Source organism: Larus michahellis, chromosome 10 (assembly GCF_964199755.1).
Source record: "Larus michahellis chromosome 10, bLarMic1.1, whole genome shotgun sequence".
Classification (NCBI taxonomy): domain Eukaryota; kingdom Metazoa; phylum Chordata; class Aves; order Charadriiformes; family Laridae; genus Larus; species Larus michahellis.
The window spans coordinates 23,241,467-23,264,794 of NC_133905.1; the positions used below are offsets into that span (position 1 = coordinate 23,241,467).

The window sequence follows — 23,328 nt, forward strand, 5'->3', positions numbered from 1 at the left end:
TTGAAGAGAGTCTCCAAACCTACTGGATAAGTGTTTCTCCTGAACTTAGAAGTGGTTCTTCAGTGCGGCCAGTTTCAGATGAGGCTTCAGAGTGATACCTTAGTTCAAAGAACAAGAGCAATGGTGTTAGTCAGTGTGAAAGGTGAGCCTGTGACCTCCCAGGCTGTCCTGGTTTGAGGACATCTGTTTCTCAGTGGCTCCTGTAAAATGTCTGTCCCTCCAGCCTTACAGAAGGAGGTGGTGGACCTTCAACACAAATGTCTTTTCTTCAGGATGAGTTCGCTTACTCTTGTCCTTGGAGTAGCTGTTTTGGGTAGATTTGACTGTATCTGAACTTTGTGTGACCAAATGCTCCATATTCATAGAATCATAGAATGGTTCGGGTTGGAAGGGACCTTGAAGATCATCTAGTTCCAACCCCCCTGCCTTGGGCAGGGACACCTCCCACCAGACCAGGTTGCTCATTGTATAGTCCTAATACTAAAACACCTCTTAGAGAATCAGCAAGTGTTGTTTTGTTGCAGTTTCAGAGACGGAAGATCACAACGAAGCTTTGTCCATCAGTAACGAAGCTGAACTGTCAAATAACCTGCCTGGAGATGACCTGGATGAATGTCTTATCTATGGTGGGGAACTCTGTCAGCATTTGTGTATAAACACTGTGGGGTCCTACAAGTGTTCGTGTTTTCCAGAATTCACTTTGCAAGATGATGGGACCAGCTGCTTGCCAGGTGAGAGAACAGACACAAAACACCATGAATGGCAGTGTCTTTGTGCCACCTGCCTTGATCTTCCAAGCTTTTCTTTAGTTTCTCTGTAATTTATGTGAGTTTTTTTATGGGTGTTAATGCATGGACGTTTTCTGTAGAAATTGGACAGATTCATAATGTAAAGAAAAAGAACCATTTAGGAAACTTAATTTATGTGTATTGGTGGCATGAGATCAGGGTGGTATTTAATAGGTTCAAATCAAGACTGTTTCACTTTTCAGAAGAGGATTTGTAAGGATGGTTTATGAAATACCTTTTCTTAGAGTCAATTTGTATTTCACAGTTGGCTTTCCTTTAGATAAACTTTAGTCAGTTCAGACAGACAGCATTGCTTCCTGAACTTTGATTTTTATCTAAAATCATTAACATCTTTCAGTCATACAAAATCTAAATATATCTAGTGTGGTGGAAGTCTTGAAAAGAAAGTCTATTGTGTTGTAATTGTTTTGATGTCTGGAGTTCTCTAATGGCAAGATTTCAAATCAGATATAAACTGAAAAGTTGAAACTTTATATTAGTTACAAGTGCTTTCAGTTATTTAACAAGGAAAATAACTGTTGCCATCCAATGACAAAATTCCTTAAACTTCAAATACTTTCTGCCCAAGCCAAACAATGAACATTCATTATGTCATTCTTCTCGACATGATGTTACAGCGCTTACATCAGTAATGTGTTTGACAGTGTTTCTGCGGCAGCTGTCTGCTCTGGTGTTTGTATTAAAAATCTGGGGAAGGAACCTAATCCAAAAGAGGCAAAGAAAATGGTTCTTATTTTAGCACTGCAAAATTTGGCTTGATGGCTCACCTGGAGCATATATGTGGTTTTGGTTCGCTTTGCTTTGCTTCTCCCACCACCGACTCTGTCGGTGCAGATTTGGGGTCAATACATCTTGTACCTGGGTAGTCGGTATTCCTGGCAGATCTGCAAGACTGCAGTGCTTACGGCTGTGCCAAGAGCGTAGAGGGATTTACGGAGGTCAGCTGAGGTGGAGGATTGCGACGAGGGTAGGGGACTGCGAGTGAGACGTCTGAGACACATGGAGAGTGAGGCGAGGAAGGGTCGCTCTGGTCATTCCGGAGTCCTGGCTCAAATGAAAGGCTGGGCGAGGGAGCCAGTGTGGCAGGGCACCTCGCTTGCTGGCCTTGGCTGTAAACCGTAGGTGCTCTACCTGGCAACGTAGCACAGTGGCCTTTTATTTCTCATTTTTCCTCTGTGTATGTGCACGTCTCTGTCATGTCGTCTGGGCACGGAGACCCAGACACTCAGGTTTAAATCTCATGCTGTTGGCAATTTTTAATCCTGCGATTAGACGTAATGCTTTTGGTTTTGTACCTGTCCCAGTACATTTCCTGCTCTTTGCTGGACTGTGACTGTTTTTGTATTTAAGTTGTTTGTTTGTTTTTTTTTTTTTAAATGCTTTTTCGTGAGGCTTGGAAGAAGTAATATTCTTGCTGTGGCTCTGTGAGGCAAGGAGAAAGCATACATTGATGAAACTTCAAAAGCTGTTTCTCGCTTCTCTGCTCTCTTTCTGGGGAAATCATTCAGGATATGCAGCAACAGGTGTCTTGTATTTGCCTCCGTGTCATAGCCCGTTGTATGTTTGTGATTTCATTTCCTTGTTGTTTTTTGGTTTTTTTTGTTTTTTTTTAATGAAATCACTCTTCCCCAAGCCTGTATTGCAATCACACTTTGTCATTGAACGTTGTCATTGTTTGGTGGCTCACACTTTGCTCCAGGTGACACTTAAATCAATAGGAATAAGACACATCCCTCTTAAGGAAGGATTTAGGCTTCTGTTTTGATAATACTGATAAACTGGATTACTCTTATGGATGTAATAGAGCTTTTTTTTTAACTATTCTGATACCTTTAACATTACTGTTTGGTGAAAATCTTAATGACGGATAGCAGCTGTCACGTTTTCCCCTTGGCTGTGTAAAAATCATTCCAGACTATCCTGTGCTTGTAAAGGTGACCGCCTGCTTTTCATCTGTGTTGGAACAGGATGTACAGAATAAGCGTAAAGACTTGGTTTGGGTTCTGCTTTTTTTTTTCCATCACACACGAAATGAAAGACAGCCACTGTCTTTACAATATCGCGGCGTTTTATAAAAGAAAATGAACACTTTCTGTTTGGTTCATTAGGTGTTGCAGTATTTTACTCCACAGAAGTTATTTTCAGCCAAGCCCTGATCCGTGTCCGTGAGGTTTGTGAGCATCTCCCTGCGCATGCAGCACGCTGCGTGTGTGCTCTCGGACAGTTGTTCATAACAAACACACGGCGGCTTCCAAAACTGATTATTCACCTCTGTGCATAGACAGTTCACCAAAATGTTTCCTCCTTGAACCGTGATGGAGTGGGATGAATGGGACCGGGACCCTTGCCATGGGGTGCCTGGTGGAGATGGTGCTGTCTCTGATCCACCGCTGCCTCCCTTGCCTTGCAGATCCTGACAGGGGACAGGTGACGAGGCTGGAAGCAGAAGCCACTGTCCCTCCAGCAGCCTCTCCTTCCCAACCTCTTCTCATCATGTCCTTACAAGAAGAGCAGGATAAGTGTAAAGGTATGTTGGAGGTATAAACTGCAGAGGAGTGAGGAGCGTTTAGAGAGCCTGAGTAAAATTCCACACGTCCCTCCCCCAATCTGATTTCAGCGCACATCCTTGATTTGTTACCTCTGGCCTAAGGCTGAGGAATTGTCAGGGGAAACCTGAGGAAGTAATTTGAGGCTATACTCTGGTTTCGGGGTTGTTACACACCTGCTATTTAGTTTAAGGTGAGCAGTGCAGCTGTGCGGCGCAATGGGAACAATCCAGGTCGGAGCGGCACAGGTGTGGTTCTGTGTAATAGCAGGGCTCTAAGTAGTGATTGGGGCTGTCTGGGCAGATTGTTTACAAACTGCACTCCCCCATTGCCTAAACCGGGATTATATTTGGCTGACTTGGAGGTTTGTAACTTCAGCTGATCCGTGTTGTGAATGCTAATGTATTTTGCGATTTTGCTTTGTATAGATAACGGTCCCTGCAAGCACATCTGCAGTATTGTGGAAGGAAATGTTGTGTGCTCGTGTTTGTCTGGATACACTATCATGGCTGATGGGGTTTCTTGTGAAGGTAAGCGGTTCGGGTTCACCACAGAGACATGGTTTCTATGGACACTTTTTATAGACGTCGTTGATCTCATACCCCTAGGTGTTTCTCTAAGGGTTCCTTATTTTCAGCGTTGTGAATTGCAAGGGGCAGCACAGAGACCATCTGCCAGAAGGAATACCAGATCTGCTTCACAGACGCCTCCTGCAGCACGTCTGTCCAGTGCACCTGTTCTCTGGGGACTTCAGGTGAAGGCAAGCCTGGATTTGTGCTCTTTTCCTCTCACATTCCAGGCTTTTTTTTCAGCCCTCTGGGTTTCTCTTCTGACTACCATTCCTCCCCAGGGTCTGTCTGCTCAGCTGTGGACGTGCAGCTTTTCTTCCTGAGAACGGGAGCAGCTCGCAGGCTGCGGGCATATTTGCTGTCCTGAGGAGCCCCCTCGGAGCTGCTGCTCTGCCCCGTCACCTCTTTGGTTGGGGTTTATTTCTGCTTGCCTTGCAAACCTGAATTCAGTGAAGCTTTACAGCTGCGAAGAACGTGCCATTGTGAGCTTGACCAGCTCCATGGGTTTCACTTGACACTGAAGCTCAGGCCGGCACAATGAGGAGCAGGGAATTCCAAACTGCAGCGGGATCTTTCACATTATATAAATTTTAAATGGCCGTGTTTGGGTAGTGACAAAGGATATATTTGCCCAGGAAAGATTTGGGGGTCAGAACCAGTGCCCTGTGACATACTTTAATTATAAATCTGTACATACGGGAGCAGTAACAGCCAGCAGTGAAATGCAAGTTGAAGGTTCAGATGCTCAGAATTGCTCACAAGTGATCCACATCCCTCTTAATCTCAGATCTTATTGAATAACAAATCATTTTTTATGAAATTCCAGATAGTCTGTGAAGAAAATGGGAATTTAACATCACCAGATAAAATATTCACTGTGCATTGCTTACTCAAGTGTGGTGGAAGCTAATTTGATTAATTAAGGTCAGAATAAAAAGGGGCATTTCAAGGCAATCATTTTCCTACAGGAGGTGAAAAAATTCAGAAACGTCAGTAGAAGTACTGAGTTTAAATTGTAGCAAGGGACATTTATAATCTATATTAAAGTAAGTATTTGATGGCGAAGGTGGTGGCGCACTGGAACAGGTTTCCTGCAAAGAGTGTGCGTCACTCTGCGTGACCGCCTGTTTTTAAGAACGGCTCTTTCTGGAATGACAAAAGTGTAGGGGTGTGAGCAAGGACTAGATGATCTCCGAGGGCTTATTCCAGCCCTATTTTCAGTGTAACACTGTATATATTATAGAATGGTGCTGATGTGGTAGCTCCAAGGCACTTCGTTTAGAGATCTCCAGCGTGAAAGAAGCGTTGTTTCATTTCAGAAATTGTTCTAATAGAATTCTGGTTTTCCCTTTTGGTTGCAACATGTTGATACAGATTTGGATGAGTGCCTCACAGGTGCTCACGCTTGTTCCAGAGGACAATTATGTGTGAACACATTGGGATCATTCTACTGTGTCAACCACAGAGTGATCTGTGCAGAGGGCTTTATACTCAACAGGCATAGAAAATGTGTTGGTAAGATGATAGGTATAAGCCGTTCACCACAGCATCATAATTCTTCATGCTCTGCAATGCATTTAAACCGTTTGTGCTAAAAGGCTCTCTGGCCATCTTTGCGTATGACATTTCAATATGAGTTAGTAAAAACACATGTGCACCATTTGCTCAGCCACTTAACATCATAAGTTGTATGCTATTTGGCTTTTTCCCGAGCAATACATTCTCAGGATACATATAACTTTGCGCAAAAGTCATAAAAGTTCGTAGGTATGATGACCACAGCAGTGCTGATGACTATTAAACTGGAGTAAGAAAACATAGCAGTCGATCTCTCTGGGCAGTGTCAATACTGCCAAACCCCCAGACATCGTGAAACAGCAAAACTTCATAAATACAGCTCAAGAAATCTGCAGGCGTCCAGGCGGTGGAAGAGATCCATTCCAAAGTGATGGAATTTAAAAATTCAGATTAGTCCTTTATTGATTCTGGCAGAAATTTATTTGTACAAAAGTCAACGATGCATCATAATTCTGCTGTATCATCCCTGCTATTTAAGTTCATATAAGAAACCAATCTATTTTTACAAGTCTATTTATGAGGGTTTAATTTGCTTCAAAAAGCCAAGGCCGGAGCTTCTGGAATAGTTTCGATTTGGGGTACTTTTCTAGAGGCTGGTCTAGGAGGCACCCGAGCTGCAGCCGTGTAGTGTGGTAACACCTGGAAAAATGGACCCCCTGGAGACCACTAGTCATTAGTGAAAGCAGCAGTGCCTGGGACGATAACGTCACGTGTGAATACATTCACCTTCTTCCACTCCTGTCCTTCTCCCTACATTTATAACATTGTTTTTCCGACCATCACAGGTTTGATTTTGGTCTTTTAAAGCTCGGTGATCTCATCTCATTAATGAGCATCCTGTGGCATGAGCAGGAAAGTTTATACAGTGTCATAATTTAGAGCAGAAATGCGATTCCTTAAATTGTCAAAATTGGATTTTTTTTTTTTATTATTTGTTTTGAAATTAGAGATACTGGTAAGCAGGGCAAACTAATGGAATTATTAAGTTTAAATTACATGGCTGAGAGAACGCCACTGGAAGGAAGGACGCCTTTAGAGAAAATACCAGGTTGTGAGGCAGAAGATGGTGTTTGTAGTTGGCCACAGCCTGCACGGGGTGTTTCATGGCTTTCCCGGAGCCTGCTGCATGTACCTCACCTCTGAATGTAACGGCAAGTGAGCAGCTGAGGCAACTGCCTCACCTCCCTTTCTGCTCCTGAAAATCTTGCCATTTAATCCCCTGATGTTTTTGCTGGACTATGCAGTAGGGTCATATCTGTCCTTTTCTACGTCTCCCAGGAGTGTTTTGAAACTAAATTAGCGCATGTTTGTCAGCAACTTTGGCAGAAGGTGCTATAGAAGGTGCCAAATGCTTCCTTGTATTCACTTTCTTCCCCTCCTGTCCTCTACCTCATGACATTATAAGAGTTTTATTGTGACGGATAGAAGATAAACCTCAGGCATCACTAGTAAAATGAAAGATACAACTCTCATTTGTAGAGCCAAAAGATCCTCTGCTCCCTCACCAAATAACAAACCTCTGTATTTCTCTAATGCAAGTCAGGTATTTACAGGTATCCTTGTAAATAATCCAGAAAACTTTGACGTTTCTCTTTCTTTTTGGATAGCTGTACCTTGAGTTCTCCCTACTCGTCTGCAGCTCTGCTCTGTGTGTGGTGCCAGGAGAACTTTTGCTGTATTTAACATTTTTCCTACTTTTCTAGTCAAAGGGGAAAGCCACAAGCGTACTGTGGTTTCTGTTTTGTTGAATTCCTCATTGCAGCCAGATGCGCCCAAGGTATCCTTTTCCAGCTTAACTGCTTTTGTGCTCCATCGTGAGCTATCTCAAACACCGTGAGGAAAGCTTTAGCAATTTGTTTGCACATTATTGTTGTTTTAATGGTGTTACTCTTTGCAGATTTTAGGGCCGGGAGGAACAATCTTTGCACAGCGACAAAACAGCTGATAACCTTTTATCTGTTGAATTCCCTTTAGTCAAACTGTGGAAGATTATAATTCCAGGTGCATTCAAGAGCAGATATCCAGAATTCCTGAAAGCCAGCCATGCACAATGAGGAGTCACCAGCTGTTTAAATACCTTGCACACACCAGCTTTGTGTAACTTTGTGAATAGACATTAAAATGTCTTTAGGCTTGAAAGCTCCGTGTTCTCCAGAGATAAGAGCCGGGTTGGATCTTGTTAACGTGGATTGCTTTTCCCGGTGACTTTCAGGCAAAGTCATTACCACCACCCACACACACGCTGACGGGAGAGTACTTTGCTACTTTCTTTGCAACCCCCATCTAAATTTTCCCTCCCGCCAGAGCGAGCAGTAAGCGGTCGTTTTATTGCTGAACCATCGGGACGGTGCGCGAGCGCAGGATGGGTGGTAGCAAAATAACAACAGGTCTCAATAAAACAGATGTATTCCGGAAAAGGGAATCGAGCTGAAGCAATTTGAAGAGGGGAAAAAAATCATGAGAAACTACAGATGCAGGGCAAAAAAAAATCAGCATTTCACATTTTTATAAAACACACCAAAAAATATTTTTGAAGTCGAAGTATGCATTGAAAAAAACAGCAGTAGGTAAACGCTGATACTCCTTTGCAAAAACATCAGCTTCTTAGACGCAGTTGATATGCTCAGGGATCGTATATATGTTGTAGTTTTCAACAACAATTCCAGGGAAAAAAAAAGAGATGTTACATGATTACATTTCATTGTGGTTTTGACTGACATAAAGTGAGGAATGTTGTTGCCACACACATGGACCTAGTAGATTTCACCAAAATTAACTATGTGGCTTGTTTTTAATACATTACTGAAGTATATTTCCTCTTATTTCTGTTTTTTTTATAACTATAATCTTGCCCTACCTCACAGTCTCAATTGTGTTGGATGAAGACTACAGCTGGTCCAATGCTGGGAATTAACTTTGTTTCAAACTGGAAACCTTACTCGTATTTTTCCTAGTGCTCTGTCAAGCATCCTTTTTTGAGTTGGTGTCCAGTACTGAAGAGAGACGGGTCATGGGCCCTCTTAATTTTATGGATAATCAACAGTGAGGACAAAGGAGAGAGAGATATTGTCCTGTTTTATAAAAATGCATTCAGTCCGCACTGCCCTCTACCTCGTGCCATAACGGTAGAGCAAAATGATACCAGGTACCGCCTGGGCTGCACAGAGCTACTGCAGGCGCTCGTGTGCTGCCCCAGCACAGACTGGCGCCCTGTTCCCAAAGACGCCTTTTCCCACCCTCACACTCAGTGGCTAAGGGACGCAACTTTGTGATAGCCACTGAGAGTGGGAGCAATGACGTGGACCGATGGGAACTCATGAGAACGATGCTGCAAGTCATCCGAGATCTCACTCTGTGGTATGACCATTTAGGGTTTTGTTTGGAAAAGTGAACAAAAAATGGCATGTCTGTTAAATAATAACGAAAAGGGAACTTTGGTGCGCTGGCAACTGGCCTGATGTCAGAGATGGAGATTCATGCCCTAACAGAGCCTTCCATCTGTATGGTTCATAGTTTAAGCCTTGTGTCTCAGCTCAGGTCACAATCATTAGGCTTTATAGTTCGTCATTGTGTCACTTGTGCACAAAAGTTTAATTGAAAGGAAAAATTCTGTGTGTGGTCTTCCGGTTTCCGTAATTATAATTTTCTCGAATGTGTTCTGGCTAATTCTACTTACTTTCTCAGGTATTCAGAAATTTGAAAGTTGAATCAGAAATTATAGACAAAACATGAAACTATATTAGATTCTTTTTTTTTTCCTCTCTGTGAAATCTTGGCCTTCTTTTTACCTGTTTCACCTGCCAAGTAGGTGGAATACTTCCTACGTTATTTGGGTAGTATTTCAGACAACGATGCTTTCCTCCTAGTGTCTCTTTTGACATCGTGCTGAACTGACTTAAGTTCAGGTGATCCAGTGTAGCGTTGACAATTTGTTGATATGAGAAGGTTTGCAAGAAAGGATAATCTCAGATCTGTTCTATAGCCACTAGAAAGTCTTGGGCTGGTTTAAATGCTGTTAAGTGGCTGTCCATAGCTATTTTTCTCTAAAATTAAAAAAAAAACAAACCAAACCTCAAATTTATTTAAGAACTAAGCCTAGTTAGGTGGGAGAGGTCTACTACAGCAGCTCGTATTCTTCTCTCAGCGTGTGAGGGTTTGGGTTTATTGATTTTGGGTGTGTTTCCCCCCCACCCAAGACCACTTCTGAGAATGGTGCAGCTTACTCGTCATTCTAATGTGTAGAACCTGGGAAACTGTACGAGCATTAGGGGACATAACCCTGTAAAAACTTTGGGGTAGGCAAGTACCTGGCACTCAGTGGAAGTACACAAACATCGAGTGGGACGGGCAGAAAGATCTAGCTGATGGTAGTGACCTTGCTGCGGATTAATCAGCTGGCTTTGGAACGCAAGTACACAGCCATGTGAAGAACGGCAATAGCAAACAAAAAGAAAACACAAGTAAATGAAAAGTGAAATGGCCCCGAGGTAACATGCTGGTCTCGCAAAACTCAGTGCACATCACCAGTTAGCTGATTTCAGCAGGAACTGAAATTTCTTGGTGCTTGTCTTTGTCTGTTTGGTAGAAAACAAGCTGGCGCATTTTCTAAGACAAAAGGCTTTTAAAATGGCTTTTCCTGTTTTCATGCTCCACAAGGGGAAGTAATATATCTGATGTTGGACTTATCTGGGAATGAAGTTCTACAGCCAAAATGAAAATCTGACTTAAACAATATTGCTTTATTGTGTAGTATGAAAACAGCTTCATGTGGAGAGGAGCTGGATGATTGGTAATGGTTATGGTCGCATTTGGCTTTTGTTAGCTCTAGAAATACTTCTTAGCTTTATATAGAACTGTGAACATCTAAGATTTTGTGGAGAATGGCAAGAAAGTTTCTCTTCCCATCTCTACCCCTTTTTGTTGCTTGTAAGTATTTGCTTGTCATAGTATTCCTAGCTTTCATTATTAAAATAAGCAAAACCTGAATTTGAGATTATTTCGTCCAAGCCTATCAAAACATACAATTTTAGAGGTGTGGCGTATTCCTTTCCAAATTGTGTCCTACATTCTGCGATCTGGTATTTAAGTGATTTTTTTAAAAGAACTTTTCTACTACACGTGCTGAAATCAGATCTCTTTCAAGATTTAACTACAAATTTACAGACTTGATTGAGCCTTCAGGACTCCTCTCTCCATGTCTTCTTGTGTATCCAGTTCTAATGACGCATTCCTTGGGAAATTTTTTCTTCTGTTCTCCCAGTTCCAGACAGGGACGCTGTAAGAAACAGACCTGTGCAATCTATCAACACGTGGCTCCGTGGCTGGTGTCACCACCACAGTTTTGGGTTTTTCGACAATGGGATGGCCTACACGGCACCAGGCTTGTTGGCATCGGACGGGGCTCATCTTTCTGAAAGGTGGAAGAGGGTGTTTGCTCATGAGCTAGCGGGGCTCGTTGACCAGGCTTTAGACTAGGCTTGTTGCGGGAGGGGGATGCTACCCGGCTTGCTCGTGACAAGCCAAGGGACGATGCTCTGAGGGGCAGGTCACTAGTGAAGGCCCTCAACCTGTTGCTCCGAAGTGTGCTGGGAACGCTGCAGCACACTCCAAGTCTTATGGGGATGAGCCAGGGGCTCCTGAGGAGATAGGAACCGGGGAGTCACAGATAAAACACTCCAGAGGAAGACCACCTGAAGAGCAGCATGAAGGAAAAGCAAACGCTCCAGCCAGTGAGACAGCTTCATTGGGCACCCAGCTGAAATGCCTTTACGCAAATGCACACAGCATGGGAAATAAGCAAGAGGACTTGGAGATGTGCGCACGCCTCCAGGGCTACGATCTTATTGGCATCACAGACACGTGGTGGGATGGCTCTTATGATTGGAGCGTTGGAATGGATGGATACTGACTCTTCAGGAAGGACAGGCTGGGAAGATGAGGAGGGGGTCTTGCCCTCTATGTCAATGAACAGTTGGATTCCATGGAGCTGGGGATGGATGAAGACCCAATAGAGAGTTTATGGGTCAAGATTAAAGGGAACGCAGAGGCAGGGGACATTACGCTAGGGGTCTGCTACAGGCCACCTGATCAGGATGACAGAGCAGATGAGGCCCTCCATAGACAGATAGGAGCGGCATCATGTTCACAGACCCTGGTCGTCATGGGGGACTTCAACCACCCCGATATCTGCTGGAAGGAAAACACAGCAGGGCACAAGACATCCAGGAAGTTCTTGGAATGTGTCAATGACAACTTTCTTCTTCAAATGGTAGAGGAGCCAACAAGGAGAGGAACTATGCTGGACCTTGTCCTTACCCACAAGGAGGGGCTGGTGGCGAGTGTCAAGCTCAAGGGTAGCTTCAGCTGCAGTGATCATGAAATGGTAGAATTCAAGATCCTTCGGGCAGCGAGGAGAGCACGCAGCAAGCTCACTACCCTGGACTTCAAGAGAGCAGACTTTGGCCTCTTGAGGGACCTGCTTGGCAGGGTAACATGGGAAAGAGTACTGGAGGGAAGAGGGGCCCAAGAGAGCTGGTTAGCATTCAAGGATCACCTCCTCCAAGCTCAGGAGCGGTGCATGCCAAGAATGAGGAAGTCAGGCAAAAATGCCAGGAGGCCTGTGTGGATTAACGCAAAGCTCCTGGACAAGCTCAAAAGCAAAAAGGAGGCCTACAGAGGGTGGAAGCAAGGAGGGGGTGACTGGGTGCAATACAGAGAAACTGTCCGAGTGACCAGGAACCAGATTAGGCAAGCTAAAGCCCAGAGAGAATTAAATCTGGCTTGGGGCATCAAGGATAACAAGAAAAACTTCTATAAGTACATCAGGGGTAAAGGTAAAACTAGGGAAGATGTGGGCCCTCTCAGGAAGGAGACGGGAGACCTGGTCACCCAGGATATGGAGAAGGCTGAGGTGCTGAATGACTTTTTTGCCTCGCTCTTCACCGGCAAGGGCTCCAACCACACCACCCAAGTTGCAGGATGCAAAGGCAGGGTCTATGAGAATGAAGAAGCACCCACTGTGGGAGAAGATCAGGTTTGTGACCATCTGAGGAACCTGAAGGTGCATAAGTCCATGGGACTGGATGAAATCCATCCACACGTCCTGAGGGAGTTGGCAGATGAAGTTGCCAAGCCGCTTTCCATTATATTTGAGAAGTCGTGTCAGTCTGGTGAAGTTCCCGCTGACTGGAAAGGGGGAAACATAACCCCGGGTTTTAAAGGGAAAAAAGGAAGACCCGGGGAACTACAGACCGGTCAGTCTCACCTTTGTGCTTGGCAAGATCACGGAGCAGATCCTCTTGGAATCTCTGCTAAGGCACTTGGAAAATAAGGAGGTGATTGGTGACAACCAGCATGGCTTCACCAAAGGCAAATCGTGCCTGACAGATTTGATGGCCTTCTATGGTGTTGCCACAGCATTGGTAGATAAGGGGAGAGCAACTGATGTCATCTGCCTGGACTTATGCAAAGCGTTTGACGCTGTCCTGCACAACATCCTGGTGTCTAAATTGGAAAAGCATGGATTTGATGGATAGGCTGCTGGGTGGATAAGGAACTGGCTAGATGGCTGCACTCAAAGGGTGTCAGTCAATGGCTCAACGTCCACATGGAAACTAGTGATGAGTGGCGTTCCTCAGGGGTCAGTACTGGGACCGGTGCCGTTTAACATCTTTGTTGGTGACATGGACAGTGGGATTGAGTGACTCTGGATCAGGGAGTGAAGTGATAGGACACGGGTCAACGGCCTCAAACTGAAAGAGGGGAGATTTAGATTGGATATCAGGAAGAAATTCTTTATGGTAAGGGTGGTGAGGCACCAGAAGAGGTTGCCCAGGGAAGTTGTCGATGCCCCATCCCTGAAAGCGTTCAGGGCCAGGCTGGATGAGGCTTTGAGCAACCTGGTCTGGTGGGAGGTGTCCCTGCCCAGGGCAGGGGGGTTGGAACTAGATGGTCTTTAAGGTCCCTTCCAACCCGAACCATTCAGTATGTATCTCGCAGCAGTTCCACACTGGCAGCTCCTGTCTATCTGGCGCGAAGCAGCGGGACTGATACATGGCCTGAGCTGTGGAAACCTGGCAGTGAGCAGTAAGCATTAATCACTTTCTCATTCAGTTGTCCAGGAGGTTTCTCTCCAGTAAACCAGAAGCTGATTATCAATCCTCTGCCCACCCTGCATTTAACCAGTTCTGTTCATCCCATGTCCTCAACGCCTGCACCATCCACTGCACATTGGGAAGAGGGGAGAAGGAAATAGCCCTGTGATTTGTGTTTCTTGAGTTTCTCTGTTAACAAAAGATCCTGGAATAAAACATCTTTCATCAGAACACTTTGGCAAAGTGTATATTGACTGTCTTTTGTAAGAAATGGTTTCACTTGAGCTTTTGACTCCTTCCAGAAGAGCAGGAAGAGGTAGATCTCTTGGTAAATACGAGGCACTGAATTGTTTTAACTATTTCTTGTAGACATTAATGAATGCGTAACGGATGCGCACACCTGCCAGCGGAGAGAGCACTGCGTCAACACGATGGGATCATTCAAATGTCTCCAGGAATTGAGCTGTCAGCCGGGTTATGAACTTAAGGATGGAGAATGTGTTGGTAAGACAAGTTTTTCAGCTGATGCGATTGCTGTTACTGAAAAAAGAAAGGAAAGGGGTTGCAAAGCATTTTATTGTTGCTGGTCCGTGCTATCAGGGTTGTAACTAAAAAAGGCTGATCATCATGGAAATGTTTGGCTTCGTAAGCCCCTTCTGTACATTCATTTATTTGAAATAGATTCCAGTGGCAACTATAACTAATTTATAAAATGCACGAAACCATATGTATTAGGGTTTACCCTGTTTTTAAAGGGTTGGAGAGAGATCTTGCTGCTGGAGGAATTCCTGTTACATTCCTCTCTGGCTAGCTCTGCCTTTCCCTGAAGGGGCGGATGCTGTTTGCTGTTGAACACTGACTCACAGCCTGAATGGATCATGGGGCTGACTCAGTCCGGTCTTTCCTGTATTTAGGAAGTCTGTCTGCCTTTATTTACATTTTGAATGGTCATGGGGTTAAGAAGTTACTCTCCATCTCCCTCCTCTTGGTCTGTGTAGAGGGCTAATGGAGACGGTAACCTCGGGAGCTGTAGCATGGCAGAAGTTGCTCTGCAGCACAGGAGTAGGCAAGAGACACATGTGCCCTGCCTCCCAGGGCAAAAGTCAATGTTATTTACTCCTAAATTTTTTACACAAAGAGTTTACTGACAGCTGCAGTAGAGAGATGCCTAAGGAAAGAACTTAGCTCTTGACATATAACATAAGGTTGTAAAATAGAAATGATCGGAAATCTCGCTTTATATACAGCTGTCGTGAGCGAACCTTGGTTTACTTGAGGAGGCTGTTTGTGAATGTCTTGTTCTGTTGTCTGATTCTATGGCATTTCTAAAATTTATTGCTAATCTAAATTGCTTTCTCGTCTTCAAGTTAGATTATAACAGATTATAAAATTTACAAATCGTTTCAAAGTAGCCTTTAAATCAATGACTTCTAAGAAAGACTAGAATTCCAGAACTACTCTGTGTAAAATTGCCTACAGATAACTATTGAATTTGCAGAGGTTTATGAAACACCGAATTCCACGGTTTTTATGTGTCAGTCAATAAATACGGTAGGAAGACTTATCAATATAGTACCTTCCGGGAGCCTTGTGATATTCCCTTGTGACCTTAAAATGTAACTGAGGAGCCAGGAGAGAAAGAGAGGTGCCAGCAGTTCTCCCCTTGTCTGCCTGGAGGAGTGGGGACTCTTCAGTTGTGGAGTTATCCTTCATTTGTCTTTATCTTCTAGTAAAGATATTCATCAGAGCAGTTGTTCTCAAGAACCAGTGTATGTTAAAGTAGCCTTTGAAAATATTTACAGGAACTAAATTTTGAACGTATTTTGTAGCTGAAGTCTGTTCCTGGGTGGGGTTTCTTCAGCTGGAAGCCAAATGGAAGCAATGCCACTGTACCAGCTGATCCACGCAGTCACTCCACACAGATCAGCTGGGTGTAAATTTATAAGGTTGAAAGTTGCAGGAAGCATTTTCAATGTGCCTAGAAAGCAAGCGTTAACTTGGTGAGCATAACCCGCAAAATAATTTCATATACATAATAAAAAAATGAGAAGGCTGTGTTGAGCTTTGGCTGCAGAGTAAGAGAAAAAAGCAAAACTTGTTACTAATATTGCTACCTTTCATTCAAATTTTTTTCAGAATACTTTTCAGAGTTCGATAAGTGTTTTTTCTTTGTACTTAGGTACATACATGTATACACATGTGCCCGGGTACAAAGTGAAGCCCTGTTCAAGTGAGGTGCCTTTTTAGTATTGAATTCAGTGGAGGTAGGTTTCCACTTAGAATTCCGGAGGTATATAAGGAATGAGACCATTTTGATTTTGCAATAGTGTTACTCGTTTTATGCATCCTTTTTCCTAGTTTTAATTGAGGTCTTTAGGATTTGAAAACTGCGGGTGTTTCAGTATTTGTGGTCTACAAGAGATGCTGTGAACAAGGCAGTAGGGATCTGAATCTCATCTGCTGCAGGACCTGACAAGTTCTGAAGCCTATGCAGAAGTGGATGTCCCGTAGCAAACACACCTAATCCTCAGGTTTCCCAAAGGCAATGTTGAGCGTCTGGTTTAAACGATGCTTCCTAACTTCCTTTCTGAGAAAAGAAGTTATAAGCTAGTCATGAAGACCATTGAAAATTACAGCTTAACTGGTCACAATTTGGTGCTTTGCCCTGATTAACAGATATTGATGAATGCAAGAGAGGAACTCATAGTTGTAAAGTAAACTTCGTTTGTCAGAATACCGAAGGATCATTCTACTGTGAGTCGAAGCAACGCTGCATGGATGGATTTTTACAAGACCCGGAGGGAAACTGTGTTGGTGAGTGTGACCAGCAATGTGTTTGTAGTCTGTGTGGCAGCACTGGCCAACTCCTCTTCCTTTCAGCCTGTCCAAGGGGTGTATATTGACCACGTGTAATTTTCCTCAAATCCTGCTTTGAATTAAATTTAAAAATTGATGTCCTTTTAAAGATAAGCGTACTTGCATATTGAATTTGAAAGCACAGCAGACTTTCATCAGCCTTATCTTTGTAGCACAATAAATTGAAATGAAGGAAGAGAAGTGACAGCTGGAAGAAAACAGACCAGAAAGGTTAAATAGTTTCTCTCATTATTCTAATTCTTTGTCTTCACCAGATATTAATGAATGCACATCTCTCCCTGAGCCATGTAAACCAGGATTCAACTGCATCAACACCGTTGGGTCTTACACCTGCCAAAGGAACACGCTGACATGCAGCAGAGGCTACCACTCCAACGAGGAGGGAACGCGATGCATCGGTAAGGTCGGACTCCAGTGTCTGGTCATGTGCCCTCTCAGAGGAAAAAGTACATTTCAGTTCTGAAAAGAGGTTTTGAGTTACCTCCAGATTCCTAAATTTATTTGAGGAATGGGGATTTGCTGTATGCATTAGCTGTCCAAGCAGCTCAGTGATTTGTTTGCGCTACAGGATGCTGCGCTGATGTCCGACTGCTGCCTGGAGTTCCTCTGGGTACGCCGGCTGCCATTGGTTTTGACTGCATATGGGATTTGCTGATTTCTACTCTGGAGTGAATGTGAATTAGTTATTTTTAAACACACACTGTCAGTCAAAGCCGTGCTCCTTCACTATTTTTTGCGGTGTCTCACTGTAAGCGATAGGTTCGGGAGCCATGGGACGCAGCAAAGGAGAAACGCTGAGTGTGTGGACTCAGGAGAGTAGCGCTAATGGATGTTCTTCGTAGCGCTAGGAATGGCGTTCCCCGTTTACATCCAGTTGTGTGTATGTTTAGGATAAATTCTTACTTTCTTTGTGAAAAGAAAGTTGAACTATTTGTATGGCTGGCACGCAGCTTGATACTGATTTGTATTTGTTCCAATGTGTTCATGGAGTTACTGACTCAGAAGAGCAGATTTCATCTCTTATTAGTATTTGTTCTGTAAATGAGCACACTCAGAAGAAAGGAACTGAAAGCTTGGTCCTTAGTGCCCAAGGCAAGGCTGGCTATGTATTTTTGAGTTCCCTTGATCTGCGTTTCATGAAGCAGGAAAATTATAAAACAATGGCAGAGGGAAAAAAAAAAGAAATGACAAATCAGTATTTTGGTTAGTGATGATATCCTAATAATTCCTGCTTGTGTCCCCTTTGAATAAAAGGAAGGATGAAAAAATAAACAAAATCTGCTTTTGTGATGTTACAGGTGGGTGGAAGACGGGTTGGTCACGACTAGCAGCTTGTAGCAAAAAATAGCAGTATAGCTAGAAGATCCCATTTCTGCATAAATTTCTGCATTCTCCTTTTTGCTTTTCTTTATGCTGTATCTCCCTTCATGACTTTACCCCCAGGACTATCCAAATCATGCTTGGCCAGGGAGAAGGTGAGGAAGCTTTGAAAGCAGCAGAAGATGGGGACAGTTTATGTGTGTAACTGAGGAAATTGAGAAGGCTCCCTACTGCAGCTCTTGGGCGTTGTGTTTGAATACTCGGGGCAAAGCAGCGCAGTGTCATTTGCTCTCTTATTATACAGCAGCCTGAAATATTTTGGCCGTTAGAAAGGGAAGGTCCAAAAACCCTGTCGGTGCCACTTGCTACGAAGACACAATTCTTCAGCTGGTTTTGATCAGTCCTGTTTCAGCAAAGTCAAGCGGGCTAGGTACATTTGCACCACCTGAAGTGTGGTGACCCTGAAATTGTTTTTAGGGTTACTGCCACGCCAACATCTCCGTGAATGGTGGTTTTTTTTCTGCAAGTCAGCAGTCATCACTGAGCAGCTCAGAAGTCCGGGCTGTAGCGCTAACGGCCTTTGTTTTCAAGCCCTGCTAATGGCTAGGGCAGATTATGTTCCTAAATTTCAAACTGATGATTTACAGAAAAAATCCAGCTTTTTTCCGCCCAGTTGTTCCTAAAAGAGGATGACTGTGTGTAAATATGTGCCAGAGGAGGAAATTGCCATTATTCATACAGCATTTATATCTTTAAAGCATGATGAGATAACACAATGTGCTGTAATTACTGATGATACTTTGTCTCTATACGATTGACAATGCTTTTAAGGAGCAGGTATAAGGAAGCTTCTTTAGTTTGATTTTGGGAAAACAAATGTTGAATGTTAATTGGTGATTCCTCTGCCTTTGCTGGATGCACTCTCTTTGCGGTCTGTATCTTTTGGTATTCTTTTGGTCTGACTTTCTTTAAGTAGGCAGAGAGCATGGAGAAGAAAGAAGAAAAGCATATGGTCCTAATTTCCCCTCTCTGTGATAAAGACTAGTTTCTTTAAGGCATGACGATAGCTAATTAGATTCCTGATTCAGATTTATCCACAGTAGTAAATACATCATCTGCACATGTTTCTCCAGCAGAACTACACTTACAGGGTCATCCTCTCTGTTTAGGGGCTTCGTCTCTCTTTAAAATGTTCATATTTTCTGATTTAGTAAATGAGTTATTAAAAACTACCTCTTCCATTTGACTGAAAACTACTGTAACTGTCGTGAAATGTAGCACACTTCTGGTGGTATAATGCCCTAGCACTAATTAAAGTCTGAATGCAACGGAATATATAATTTTGGACAAACTAATGAAATGGTTGCACACATGAATTCATTGCAAATAAACCTGCTACTTTACAAAATTGTATCTGCATTAGAAACTTCCTTGGTGTGATTACTACCCCTGATCTTAAAAGAAAATGAGGAGCCGGTGTTTCAGCAGAAATCTGGGAGCCTGTCAGGAATTCTTTGCCTGGCGAGTGGCGTTCCCTGCCATCCCTAACCCTGGTGCCAGCAGGGACTGTGTAGGTGGGAATCCGCTGCTGAAATATTGAACAAAGCATTTGCTTGTGCCTCTCATCAGGGTTCCTCTAATCTCCGCTTTTCCAAATCCAAGTTTCTTTGATAAGTAACTTTCTCTCACTTCCCTATCATTTTCTCAGCAAGCGACTGCTTTCCGGAGCTCCCTCCAAGGCTCTTGTCTGACGAAGAACTGCCCAGGAACCCTTTGAAATGAAATAGCGCTCAAATTTATGACTTCAAATAGGGCAGTATGGTGAGCCCCCAGCCTTAGACTGCCATTCTAATTAATATAACATGAACAGGGATTTGAGTTGTAAAAGTAGTTGAAGACGTGAATAGTAGGAAGGAAGGCTGTGATGGCTTAGGAAATGGCAGAACTCAGAATACTTGAAGAAATACAAATTTCGGAGAGTTAATCAGACTTTTTGATGCTTCTTGTCACAGATGGTAACAGGGATTTGTTAGATACTGATGAGCTATTTAGTCACGTTGCAAATCTTATAAATCAGCGCGTATTGAAAACTCTCATCTTCATCTGAGGATTTTTAAATGAGATTGGAAGTGATGCATGTGAATGCAGAAGCAACTAATTTGTTGGTATTGGATTTCGGATGAGAGGCCGCGAGGAATATCAAAATGTGAGTTGATTGAGAAAAGAAAAAAGATCAACATTGGGAAAGAGCAAAAGGTAGACAGCAGAAGCGAGACTGAAAGGGCACCTCGAGATGAAAATAGCAATTGCCTTAATTGAAGGGATGAGCAGAATTTCTGGCTAGTTCTTGTTTTGCTTTAAATGGCTTGCCGTGACTCACGTAATGGCAGAACATCAGAATAGGTTGTTTAAATGTCATGGTTTGATCAGAATCAAAATGTGTTTACATTGAAATGCAGAATGTGCTGGGAAAGCTCCGTTGCAGTTACAGTTACCGCGTTCACTTTTAATAGAATGTATTGCTTTTGAAGAGTTTGACTTAGAGATTTGTAAAGCTAACTGAGACGAGCACAGTGGGAAAAGCTGATGTTCCTTGTTCTGTCCAGGGGACAACCCTGGTAGTTTCTATTCCTGTTATTTAATTAATTTATTTTGCTCTCTTCGTAAACATTGATTTTCAGCAAACTCTATGCAAACTATTTGCTTTCTCTGGTTCTGCAGACGTGGATGAATGTCAAACTGGTGTACACCGTTGTGGCGAAGGGCAGATTTGTCATAATCTTCCTGGGGCCTATCGCTGCGACTGCAAGATGGGATATCAGTACGATGCGTTCAGCAGAAGCTGCATTGGTATGTAAGGCGCAAGATGAGATGAAACGACTGATTGATTGAGCCTTGGACCTCAAGGCAGTATTTGGCACCACTGTAGTGTGCAGTTATTAGTTCTGCAATGCAGTGCCTCAGAAGATAATGGAATCACCTCCAAAGCAGCTGTTGTTCGTTGTGACCAGCCATTTAGAGCTCTGCTGCACCGCGCTGAGATTTCGGCCAGGTGCCCTTGGTTTGGTTTAGCTGCAGGTTATCAGTTAAAGTCATCTGCAAAGTCCTTCCCTACGGGTTACGCTTCTGCTGCCATAGAAATTTATCTTTCTGAAGATTTCACAACTTTCTTCATAAGAGGCTATGATACAGCATTTTGTATTTTATCGCTACCGTACACCAACTGGAGCCCAAAGTCAGCATAAAACCTGAGGCTGCAGCATTTCATGCTCTGCAAATCAATCTCTGACACTTTAAAAAATATCCTCCTGCGTCTTGTTTGATGCTTTTGTTTCTAAGTTGATTGTATATTTGCTTTTCGTGCTGGCAGATATAAATGAGTGCTGGAATTACCCTGGACGCCTGTGTCAGCACACGTGTGAGAACACCCCTGGGTCCTACCATTGCACTTGTTCTTCTGGTTTCCGCTTGTCTTATGATGGGAAGCACTGTGAAGGTACCGGACGTTTTTTCCGTGAAGAAGAAATTGCAGTGTGAATTAAGGGACTTTAGAGAAGAGGCTGAAGTGGAAGATAAATACAATAAACCCATGTGTGCTCAAATTTGCAGATTTTTAGTCAAACACTCAAACTGTCAGATGAGAGCCGACAAGTTTCTCCTCTTTCTTCCTTTCCCTCACATACTTTTTCCTTTTCTTCCAGACTAAAGAAAAGGAGAACATAACAAAGTTAGAATAGGAGACCTTTCATTCAGATTTTAATAAAGATGAAACTTGGTAGTGACAAAACTTGAAAAAATGGATTTTGAATTGAATGGATATTTTTTAAGTTCTCCATGATTTTTTTTTAAGGCAAAGATTACCTAATGTGTAAGGTCTGAAACACATGTTTCCATGTGTATGTGTTTTCATTGGCATATATAGACATGAAATTCGGGTGCAACAGACATCCTCGCGCTTCTTGGCATTCTGCCTCTGGAGCAGAAGCATCTTCTTGGGATAAATAAGTCCATCCTTATTCACTCTGACCAGAAGGGGCCGGTAGCTGTTCTCAGAGGCAAGAAATGGTGGGAGGTACTGTTCTGAACCACTGTGGCAATGTCTGTGGGTTTGTTTTTGAATACAGATGTGAATGAGTGCGATACCAGTCCCTGCAGCCAGGAGTGTGCCAACGTTTATGGTTCCTATCAGTGTTACTGCAGGCAAGGTTTCCAGCTGGCAGAAGATGGGCATTCTTGTAAAGGTAAGGCTGCTGCTTTCTCAGGTCAAGTTAAATACGTGTACACTCGTTCACAGGCAGTGCTGTCGAACTCTCAACAGCACCTAATGCTGCAGGGGATGCCGAAGGATGATTCTGAGTTACACCCTGCTGCAGAAGCTGCAAAAGGTTACTCCAGCTATTGGCAAATTCAGTTTATTTTCCTGTCTCCTACTTGGGGCTGGAATATACTTACCTGATCATAGAACCGGGGAGGTTGTTTCACAGGGCTAGAGCTTATGACTGAAAAAATGAGGAGGGAAGATATGTTTACCTATATTGCATCAATTAAGCCTCCACTCGGCCACGGCTGAACGAAGGCGTGCTCTGACTTCTGCTGGTGGTGCGTGAATGAGGAGTGGAGTGATCGGAATGGAGAAAGGAAGGGTTTTACCTGTTTTCTTGAAGTTACCAATACTGACACATACTTTGGAGAGTCTCTGTTTAAGAAATGGTGAAGAAACCCAGGTTCTTCCTAGCACAAGCACGCCCCCAAAGCCATCCTAAAAGAGTTACAGAGGTACCAGAGAGAGTTTTTCAAACCCAGACGTGCCCTAGTCTTACTGTTCTTTTCCGTAAGTCCGTACTACTTGCAACCAGGTTTTTTTGGAGCAATCTGGTGTTCAGCATTTCAGAAAGCACAACAACTGTCCTAGAGCAACGTCAAACTTTAATGGTTGCGTTCTTGTTTAAGACTATATTATAAATGTGTCAGATTAGAATTTCCTTGTGTTTTACAGCCTCCCTTTTCACATTTCTGTTTTTCTTTTTTTCATATGTTTGTAATTGTGCTTTTTTCCCCAGATATCGATGAGTGCACACAAAGTGCGGGCATTCTTTGTACTTTCCGCTGCGTGAACGTTCCTGGTAGTTATCAGTGTGCTTGTCCTGAGCAGGGATATACCATGGCAGCAAATGGAAGAACCTGTCGAGGTAATGGGGAGTTGAGAAACCAAAAGGATTATATCATGAAGCTTTAATCCTTGGAATGATCTAAGCCATTACGGTTATTCAATCAAGTCTCCGTTTTTCACATTAGTCACTGTTAAAAAGCCGGTATTTGACAAAGTTGCCAAATATCGGTATCTGCAATGTCAGCTTTAGCCTGTGTTAGAAAATGTACTGGGGCAACTGAGGTGTCAGTGTGAGCTAATCGCTTAAATCAATTCCTCAGGGAGCCCACTTCATCGCTCAGATGGGGGCACTTGATTACTTGCATGAGCTGTGTGTGCACCTTGGCACAGCAGTAAATGATCTGGGTTTTTTAGAGGTGCCAGATG

At 43.3% G+C, this 23,328-nt stretch overlaps 1 protein-coding gene across 5 annotated transcripts in view; it reads left to right on the forward strand.

Annotated features, from left to right (window-relative positions):
* The window catches only part of FBLN2 (fibulin 2), a 123,041-nt gene that overhangs the window by 92,058 nt on the left and 7,655 nt on the right, over positions 1-23,328 (forward strand). For all 5 annotated transcript variants that reach the window (XM_074602740.1, XM_074602743.1, XM_074602739.1 and 2 more), the window contains exons 6-15: positions 525-731; positions 3,220-3,336; positions 3,784-3,885; positions 13,965-14,099; positions 16,272-16,409; positions 16,727-16,870; positions 20,514-20,642; positions 21,163-21,288; positions 21,917-22,033; positions 22,853-22,981. In XM_074602740.1, the coding sequence (XP_074458841.1) occupies positions 525-731; positions 3,220-3,336; positions 3,784-3,885; positions 13,965-14,099; positions 16,272-16,409; positions 16,727-16,870; positions 20,514-20,642; positions 21,163-21,288; positions 21,917-22,033; positions 22,853-22,981 (1,344 nt within the window). The remainder of the gene's footprint in view (positions 1-524; positions 732-3,219; positions 3,337-3,783; positions 3,886-13,964; positions 14,100-16,271; positions 16,410-16,726; positions 16,871-20,513; positions 20,643-21,162; positions 21,289-21,916; positions 22,034-22,852; positions 22,982-23,328) is intronic.